The sequence below is a fragment of the Theobroma umbraticum genome, unplaced genomic scaffold (assembly GCF_002168275.2).
Source record: "Theobroma umbraticum cultivar Fairchild unplaced genomic scaffold, ASM216827v3 scaffold_12.0, whole genome shotgun sequence".
NCBI lineage: Eukaryota > Viridiplantae > Streptophyta > Magnoliopsida > Malvales > Malvaceae > Theobroma > Theobroma umbraticum.
The window spans coordinates 1,065,575-1,075,868 of record NW_018397272.1 but is presented as its reverse complement, the minus strand read 5'-3'; the positions used below and the strand labels follow the sequence as shown (position 1 = coordinate 1,075,868).

At 32.9% G+C, this 10,294-nt stretch overlaps 1 protein-coding gene across 2 annotated transcripts; it reads right to left on the bottom strand.

Annotated features, from left to right (window-relative positions):
* Positions 1-3,353: 3,353 nt before the first annotated feature.
* Positions 3,354-7,916, bottom strand: LOC110426597 (serine/threonine-protein kinase PBL34-like). Of its 2 annotated transcripts, none has more exons than XM_021441835.2 (6): positions 7,305-7,916; positions 6,197-6,531; positions 5,969-6,104; positions 4,979-5,118; positions 4,775-4,898; positions 3,354-4,518 (listed from the first exon to the last, which is right to left on the bottom strand). In XM_021441835.2, the coding sequence occupies exons 1-6, from the start codon at positions 7,477-7,479 to the stop codon at positions 4,004-4,006; spliced, it is 1,425 nt and encodes a 474-aa protein (XP_021297510.1). In that variant the 5' UTR covers positions 7,480-7,916; the 3' UTR covers positions 3,354-4,003. The 2 variants fall into 2 exon arrangements, with proteins under 2 accessions (XP_021297510.1, XP_021297511.1); XM_021441836.2 differs by having other exon boundaries at positions 4,979-5,115; positions 7,305-7,908.
* Positions 7,917-10,294: the final 2,378 nt, after the last annotated feature.

Below are 10,294 nucleotides of genomic sequence, written 5' to 3'. Positions count from 1 at the left end.
ATTTATGTTTTGATTTATGAAAACATATTAGAAAAACTTTAATCGGTGTCAAATTATCAAAAAAAAAACAAAAAGAAATGAAAAGAGTTAAGAGGATTTGAAATTTTGGTTTATAAGTAACAACAACATTTTAGACATTGAAATGTAAAAAAAATTGTTTTTAACATGACGTGTAACAATAATATTTTTTTAACATGGTGTATAATAATAACTTTTTTTTAATATGACGTGTAACAAATTTTTATACATAGCGTATAACACTAATATTTTTTTTCAACATAATGTATAACAACTTTTTTTAACCATAACGTATAGCATGTTTTTATACATGACGTGTAATAACAATATTTTTTTTTCAACATGGTGTGTAACAACGATATTTTTTTTTCAACATGACGTATAATAACTTTGTTTTAATCATGACGTATAACATATTTTTATATAAAACATGTAATAATAATATTTGTTTTCAACATAATGTACAACAACATTTTTTATCCATGGCGTGTAATATATTTTTGTCTTAACAATGTAACAATTAGGGATGTCAATGAGTAGGCTACCTACTAATTTTGAAAAACTCGAATCCGAACTTGATTAGTCAATGAAATACCCAAACTTTATAATTGCCTATATTTTTTTTAAAATTTACTACCTTAACCCAAACCTTAATACATACACACTACCTGATAATTACCTAAACCCATTTTAAAAGTTGATTATGTAAAAAAAATATTAAAATGCTCTTCAAGGATACCTAATTACCCGAACCTGAATCTGTACCTGTATTTATATACAATAATATTTTCATCTATATTTCATATAATTTATTAATAATTAAATTTACAAAAGCACACAAACAATAAAATTTAAATTTAAATAATCAAAAATAAATATCTCAAGTATCAACTTAAACAACTAAAAACAAATATCCAACCAACAAGTTAAACAATATTACAAGTTTAATTAACTATATGGTTTTATTATTAATTACATGAAATTAAATAAAATAACTAAGTTTCAAAACTGTTTTAATCTTACAACTTCCTTTTAAGTATATAATTTATAAGTTTATATAAACAAAATATATATATTACAAGTAATAATTTTATAAGTTATAATTTTTATAACGTTAATGTAAAATAGAAAGTAAATATGTTATATATTTAAAGTATGTATATAATAGTAATTATATTTTTTATAAATTAACTCAATATATAGAGTATATGTATTAAAAGATATTACAAATTAATTAATAATCATAGTTTCATGAATTAATTTAATTAACAATATAGATTCGAATTTAATTGCATAAAATTTTTAAAAAAAAACATAATCGAGTTTAGGTATCAGGTAATCAAGGGGTAGTATTCGAACCCAATACGGGTAGTAAAATTACTATCCGAATCCGATTATAAGGTACCCTAACCTTATATAATCGGGTCAGGTAACATGTAATAGGGTACCCTTTACCATTCCTGATAACAATAATATTTTTACAACATGATGTGTAACATTATATACATAACTTGTAACATCATTAAAAGTAATTTTATCCAATTTGATTAAAAATAATTAAAATTATAAATAAAAAATATTTTATCTTTAAAAGATTATATTTTAAAATGCCCTAAGAGTAAAACAGTCAACAAAACTTGACTCCAAAGAAACTCAAGACAACAAAAACCAGACACATATAAGGCCTAACTCTCTTTTGTTTTCTTATATTTTTTTTGGGAAAAGTACAACTTTTCCCAAGTGATACAGTCAACAAACAAGAAAAAAAAAGAATTTAACGTTAATATATACAAATAATAATAATAATAATAATAAAGAATTCGTTAGAAACTACTGCATTGCAAGAGTCTCAGAAGTCCCTATGGTTTCTTTCTCAGGAACCAAGCAGCAAAAGAAAAGTTGCATGGAAAATGTTGAGGAACAGAACTTACATGCATGCAGCAAGTGGTTTACTCTTAACTAAGTTTATTTTCTTAGTTTGTTTCAGTTTGCTTCGTCGTACCGTAATTAATGATGTAATGTTGTTTTGAGCTGTCCCTTTTCGTGTTAGTTTACATGTAATCTTCACTTACAATTGTTAAGTATATATATTTACAAGTGTTCATCATGTAAACAGGGTATATAAACCTTATGTTAACTTAATGAAGTAATGTTTTTGATCCTATCTTTCTCTCTTCTTCTTTCATACTCTGTTAAGCTTCATGTTATCCTAGCAGAAAACAGGCATAACCCAAAAAACTAAAATATGAGAAATGAGAAAAAAAAAATCTTTATATATATAATGTAAACAAAATCCTCAAGTTTCCCGTGGTTTCTCAGGAACCAAACAGAAAGCACAGAGTTGTACATGGAAGATGCCTTCGAAAAGAGAAGTACTTGTGTTTTGCGGCGTGCAGGAAGGCGAGGCTAGGTAAGCCTAACCACCAAAGTAAGACGGAAACCTAAGAAACAAGAACTGTGTTGACTGCTTGGTTAGTGGCTTGGTGCCTTATAATGAAACCTAAAGGAGTTATTTATAGTGATAACCCACCTAGACCTAATAGAAATATGACAATCCACAAATATGAAAATTGCTCAACTTAATCTAGCTGAAATGCAGGTAAAGTAAATAATGAATACGACAAAACTAAATAAAAACATAATTCAGTCTAGCCCTAGACTACTTGGAACATCATCAAAGTGTGTTAGGGTAAGGGTAGTGTTCCTTCATTGGAATAATAACTGTCACCGTGGACTCTATCCAGTTACTGATTGTCAAACGAACAATTTATGATAAAACTCAAAGCTGGGTGTTTTCCTTTTAAAATATTGCTTGTGTGGCCAACCCAACAAATGGTAAGGTATACTCATGCAACCAATCGAAACTCGGGAGTGCCAGGATAAGTGTCCCATTTATTCCTGATTTTTGGTCAAATTAAACCATGTGCTTAGAAAAATGAAAAAGTAATTTTCTTGGGATTCCCCAACCAAAAATGATCACTTTGTCTTTGCAAGCACCATACGATTATATGGAAGTGGAAGAAAGAGTAGGTGAAGATAATTACATGATTGTGACACCAAACGAACTTTGGACTAACTAATGGGAGTGTGACCGTGATACCATCATTCTTCAACATTTGCCTCTTGTGATTTGATTCGAATCTCGAGTGGGACACCACAAAACGACCACCCCCTTACCCCCTACATTCACTTCCTTCTTCTTTTCTCAGTCTTCTTCTATGTTTGGAGGATTTCACATGCACCCAACCAAGCATTTTCCATTCGGTATGTTCAGGGAAGAGCCACCAAACCATTCATTACTGTATTTCACGACCAATTTTATAATTCAGAACAGGTTAAGAAACATAAAACCTTTGAGTCAACTAATGCAGAAAAGGAGTCACAACAACACCCTATGTTTTTACACAAGTTCTTATGTTAAGACTTAAAAAGAGATCCATTTGTACAACAGCAGCAATCTAGAGGGTAATTTTGAGGTGAAAGAGTGGGTAGCAGCACTCTTAATGACCACATTCCAAAGAGGGAAAAAAGAGAAGAAAAACAAAAAGTTACATTAATTAGCCTCAGCATTGCCTTCACATTCACCTACCATCACCCTAGTTCAACCACATGATGTTCGAGCCTACCAACTGCTTTCGTATCCCCCTCTTCATCAGCATGCTGACATAAACATAATCCATTACCAGAGTAAATTTCATTCTCTATTCTCCAACGTAATCTGAATATCCCAGATAAAACGTATAGGATAGTAAAGAAAGAGAGAAATAAATGAGACCGGCTTCCTTGAGTTCAATGAACTGACCATGATGCTGCACGTCCAGTATGACTTGTTCAGTTCTACTTGTACAATAAAACAGCGGAATATAAACAATCCTTGTCAAAGAAATGGCAAAGGCACCCCCTATTATCTGTTGATAACGCAGTCTGAAGAAGCAGACACCAGAGAGGAACCAAATTCTGGATATGAACATACAGAAACTTTAACCTATGCTTCTTTTGCTTTAGGCTTTGGTGAACGGTGAGGATGGTGAAATGGAGAAGCCTGTGGACCATTTGAACTAGATAAGCTCCTTATAGGTTGTCCATTCCTCACTACAAATCCTGCCTGTGTTCTGATTCCATTTTTGGCATTTAAGTTGGACCTACGATCAGATTGCATAGTTTGGAAGTAAGAGGAAGAGCTGGCCATATCTTTAAGGTTTGGTAGAGGTTTTAGGGTTTCAACAACTTCACTCATCCGAGGTCTGGCTTTGGGATCACGGCTAAGACATTGGGCAGCCAGCTGGGCAGCTTTCTGTGCACCTTTGATAGAAAAGTGGCCTTCAAGGCGAGGGTCTAATATTCGGAAGAACCTTCTCTTGTCCCCTAGATGTGGTCTTGCCCATTCCACAAGATTGTGCTCCCCATTTGGTCGGTTTTTGTCCATGGATCTTCGGCCAGTCAACATTTCAAGTAAAACTACTCCAAAGCTATAGACATCGCTCTTTGATGTCAAATGTCCTAAATTAATAACTGTATTAGATTTATGTAACCATAGATCTTGATAAAAGAACTTTCCAAATGTCTACACATTATAGAAAGTAATAAAGATACAATCTTAAAAGGAAACAAAATCTCTCTAAAATGGTTAACACTTTTTGATAAATGCATATCAATGGAGGGCTAATTCCAAAAGCGGAGCAGAAAGAAAATTGGAGATAAAGGAAAATAGTTCATGAAACATCATATCCACAAATAAAGTGATTCTACCACATACCAGTCATTACATATTCTGGTGCAGCATAGCCATAAGTTCCCATAACTCGAGTAGATACATGAGTTTTATCTCCTTCAGGACCATCCTTTGCCAGTCCAAAATCGGAGAGCTTGGCATTGTAATCCTGAAATTGGTAACTCTATTAGAGAAAGAAGGATTAAAATTAGGGAAGAAACTTGCTATTTTTCTGTATTAGTTACTTACCGCATCTAACAAGATATTAGATGTTTTAAAATCACGATATATCACTGGTCTTTCTGCTTCTTCATGAAGAAAGGCCAGACCCTTTGCAGCACCAAGTGCAATTTTCATTCTAATTGACCAAGGAAGTGGCAAGGACCCTTCTGCGTAAAAAATGGTTGTCACCAGAGAAAATTAAACATCAACAATGTACATGCAAATGCACAAGGGCACAATGGCAACAATAGTGATAATCCCAAGCAACAGATATTTCGTTCCCACCATAAGTGGTCATTCAACTACCATTTAGACAACATTGTATGACAAACTCAGGCAACAAGGAGAAAGGACATTGATCAGCATAAGATGGTGCAGCACTGTAAGACAATGCTAAGAGAATATTAAGATGGTATGTCACTTTGACGAAGTTTCAAAGAATATGTCACTTTGGCTATGCTGAAACACAGCAAATACAAAACTAATGCTAGCATACAAGTTATGTTGCCAGACATTTACTCAGCTACTTCACACAGTTGATTCTTTTACACAAATAAAAATGAAAAAGACAATTCTAATGTTAGAACTTGCTATGATCACAGAAGGATCACTTTTAACATGGGACCCTAACTGCCAAATTCCAATTATTTGATGAATCTTTTCAGTGCCAAATCAGTGTACAAGCTTACATGGACAAAACATACATGTCAAATGTAAATAAAGTATGATACTATAACATGATATAGAGGATCACTTGAGGTATCATAATAGTCTCTACGCTAAATTTTGAACAACTGATGAGAATACCTTCCAATAACAAAGCCTTGAATCTCTGTTCAACCCAAGTTAAAAAACATTCTAGTAATCAGACATGTATAGCAAAGCATCCAAATCACACAACCTATGAATGTCATTGGCCACATATTCAACTGAGCCATTTAAGTGCCACATTACTTTGCTTAAACAATCACATAAACCATGCTAAAGGTATATTACAAACCAAAGATGATTACATACTTCTGAAAAGGTGGTTCTCCAAACTTCCTCGAGGCATAAATTCATATACCAGTAATCTGTGATCATCTTCAATGCAGTAACCTACCAATTTAACCAAATTTGGATGGAGGAGGTTACCAAGAAAATCCACTTCAGCCTGACATATGAGAGAAAACACGAAATTTTAAATAGATAAGATTGAAAATAAACATCATTCAGAAAAGGAAAAAGAGAGTTCAGATGTCATACCAGCCATTCTTTGTGACCCTGAAGTCCATCAATGTTTAGGGTTTTGACAGCAACAGTAAGCCCAGTACCAGGTTTCACAGGAGCAGTTCCATTTTCCTCGATCCAACCTTTGAAGACACAACCAAACCCACCCTCACCAAGAAGACTCTCAGGTCTGAAATTTCTGGTTGCTAATTTAAGGTCAATAAATGTAAACTTCCGAAGCTGTGAAGCGACTTTCAGTTCCTCACTGAATTTTGGTGTGGATGAAGCACTTTCTGCATTACTAGTGGTTGTAGAAGACACTGGAACGACTGGTTGATCTCTGCTTTTCTCTTTTGTAGGTTTGCTTTCCGCTGAATTATACAAACACCAAGGCAGTAAAATTAATGGTCATGCAACAATACCAAAAATAGTAACTATCAGATACCATGTCATATAGATGCATTTATCACACACTAAATGTTTGGAAAATTGCATCCAATGCTTCAAGGCTAATCATATAAGTATTGCCTTTCCAAAATAATAAGTGGTAGAAAACTAGTTGCTTTCAACTGATTACCTCACTCAGCAAAACTTACCCGGTGCCAAACGGAAAGGGAAAAAAAAAACCATTAACCCATTAACATGCAAATACAGTAAAATAGCCCCTAAAATATTATGTTAGCTTAATTAACCAACCTTATATAACATGTGAGAAAACCATTAAATGAATAACTTTTGCAGAGGCTCCATCTCTTCCTCAAACTAATTATATTTTCCAAAAAATAAATTTGATCACTAATATATTTACCTTTAAAAAAGATGATAAAACCATAAAAAAGAACAATTTATTAATTTCAGATGAATTTATATGCAGTATAAATACAAATCTTTTCTTCTCTGTTTATTTACAATTTAAGATAGGTACTTGAATACGAAAAAGTGGGCTATACAATCTTAAAATTTTCCAGCTCTTCATTTATATCAATACAATTCTTTCTCCTAAATGTTCTCAACAAATGATAATATCCCTGCACCTCAACCTATTGAAAAAAGCAAACACTTTTTCACACCTAAAACTTATAATATTCCTTTTTTAAAAGATAAATAAATAAATAAATAAAAGAGAAAGAAAAGAGAAGATTACCATAATGAGTGCCTGTTCTTCCACTCATAGAGTTATCAACCCTTGATCTTGAAGACATGCAACTTCCCATAAACCTTAATTTTACCCAACATCCTGTTTCTTCTTCTCCCCCATCTTTCTTCTTCCTAAACGATTTTTTCTCCTCAACTTTTTCAGACTGATGACTAAAACCCATATTTCTAAAACCGATCTAAAACCATCAAAATTCCTCGGAAAAAGAATTTTTTTTGCCAGCAAACCACAAGACCTTGTAGTCATAAAACAGAAAAACCCATCTTAAAACAGCTCAAAACAAGTGATTTTAGGAAATCAAACACATCCAAAAATGGATTTTTAGCTGATAATCACTAAGACCCAGTTTATGAAATTTAGTCAAAAGGGCGTTTTTGAGAGACAGAGAGAGAGAGAGAGAAACAAAGAAGGGCTGCTTGAGAAAGAGGGAAAGTGTTCAACAAGGGGCAGGTTGGGCAGCTTGAAACAGAGAAAACGGGCAGCTTGGGCAGGAGAGAGAAGCAGAGAAAAGTAAAATTTTCATTTCTCATTTCTGTGTCGTTAACTAACAACAGTAACCTTAGCATATTCCAAACAAAAAAATAAAAAAGAAAAAGAAAGTCATATGTTAGAAAAAGAACATGAAAGTGGATATACTTACGATTTTGTTTTGTTTAATGTCTTCTGGGGTTGTGTTAGGCTCATCTTACAACTTGAAACGATGATGATGCGTGAAGTTCCATTGAGCGTGTGCCACCGAGGTGGGTTTATCTGTGCCTAAACAAATATATCAAAAAAGAAAACATGTTTACTAGCAGACAAAGACAACTATCACTTTCTTTGGTGTGTTTGCTGCCAAACTAACAGTGCTTGAATATTTCCATTACCACACGCCAGTTAGTGGAATTACAAATCACATCTTTAATATGGATATCCCTTTTCATCTTCTCATTTTTTGGCTTCACAATACAAAATTTTTCAACATGTTCATCCTCTAAACTTTACCTTTTTTTTTCATTTTAGAAATGGAACATAATATATTCTTACCAAGAAAGTAAAAATTAGTGAAGATTCAAAGGGAGGATAATCTGATTGCTGTGTCACCATTTGTGAAGATGGGTTGGTATGCCAACATCTACCACACATGGCAAACAACAAACAAAGGAATAGCATATTTCTAAAACATGTTTTATTCTGCTGATAATGTTTGTCCTAGATGGTGATGGCATATATCAGAGCAAAGCAAAGGCTAATGGGTTGATAGGAATACCAAAATTTGTCATATATGGCAGCCTAATGCATGCTATAGGCTTCACATGTAAATGGGACTCTGCTTCTTTGTTTTTTTTTCTTATTCTTGCAGTTTGCTTTTGAGACCTGCTATGGAAGTCCATTTCTTGTGACAGATCTTCCTATTTTTTTTTCTTTTTCTTACTTGTTTAAATGGTAAACAATTTTATTTATTTATTTATTTATCAAAATGATTCTTAGTACAGTTTCATGCATCATATTTCCGATTTGACCTGATACTGGTCCTAAACCTATAATGTAATGATAGTATTTGTTTCCAAAGAAAATTGAGAGGTTTTTTGCTACTAGGACAAGAAAAAGTATTGGGAACTCATTAAAGAAGTAATAATGAATTTAAAGAAAAATGACATATATGATACAAAGATCTAAAGAGGACCACTTGAGTAGTCAAGTTGTCCAGATAAAAAGAAGGAAAATCTCTGAAACCTTGCTATGGTTCCTTTGATTCCCAATTGCAATCAATAATTTGTTGTATGATTTGCATATTTGCCCTTTAAGCCTGTCCTCCATTAGCATAATCACATCCAGGAAAAAATGCATGCCACTTGCCACTTGCCACTTGCCACTTGCCACTATTATTGGACCAATTTGTATAATATGGCAGCACTCACAGAGAAAAAGGAGGCCTACAAAACTTAATCCATGCAATGAGTTATGCAAACCTTGAATCATATTTTAATCACTCTCAACAGCTTTTGTGTATTACCACTATTTTTCAAACCCCATCTGCCCTTTTTGTCTGCACCCAAATAGTGAGAAAATAAAAGCCCATAATCATTGACCGCTGAGCATGGAATGGGCAACCATGGTTTCTTTGTGAATCAGTGTAGCTGAAAATCTATATGTTGACAACCTAGCAGCAGAAAGACACATCTTAATTTTGTTACAACTTGCACTGCTTTAACTGTGAGGAAGATAATTTGAGGTGACTTTAGACAAAGCTTTAGAACAAAGCTTTGAAATTTTGGCTGTCCTCCTTTTGCTGCAATCCAATTTTTTTTTTTATTATTCAATCAACTCTGAGTCGAGTTGGGTCCATTGACACCTCTAAAATTTAGACTCAAACTCCTCTAATCAAATCAATCTATTTAATATATTTATTATTAAAATATTAAAAGCTTTTGCATTAATATTTGATACTTTAAATATATTTCAAAGTTAAAAATAAATATTTAATAATATAGAACCCGCTACAAGCCTAAACTTAGCATGTAGATCTAAATTATACTGATTTGAAATTAATTAAAATCTTTATATTCTTTTATGATTTCATATTCAATTAATATTTTAATAATTTAGTGTGTGTACACACGCGTGCATACGTGTAGGTGAGCTTGCCTTTGTTTGTTTTTGCAATGTCTTGAATCAGAGTTGCGGTTGCTTCTTCAACTTAACCCATTTCAACAAAATCCAAAACAAAGCATGCATATTAGCCTCATCATTTGGCTTATATCTTCAAATCATCATTAGATTAGCAAGTGCTTCCAGATTTTCTACAATCTGTCTGCCTCTTCATTTACTCCTGTGACCTTGCTTCTTTTGGAACTTTATTGTACCTGCCAAGAGGCACCATTTAAGAGATAGACCACTTATGTTTGATCCTACATATTAAAAGATATTGAAGAACTCACCATGCTTTATTGAATTGTTAAATTGTATAGTTAATTATCAAATAACTTCTCCAAACA

What these genes read in the sequence shown, in the direction of transcription:
- LOC110426597 (XM_021441835.2), bottom strand. Translation starts at nt 7,479, where the DNA reads ATGGGTTTTAGTCATCAGTCTGAAAAAGTTGAGGAGAAAAAATCGTTT. An exon ending in GGAGAACCACCTTTTCAGAA is followed by an intron (nt 5,119 to 5,968) that starts GTATGTAATCAT and finishes TTTTTTACGCAG; the next exon opens with AAGGGTCCTTGCCACTTCCT. An exon ending in ACCAGAATATGTAATGACTG is followed by an intron (nt 4,519 to 4,774) that starts GTATGTGGTAGA and finishes TTATTAATTTAG; the next exon opens with GACATTTGACATCAAAGAGC.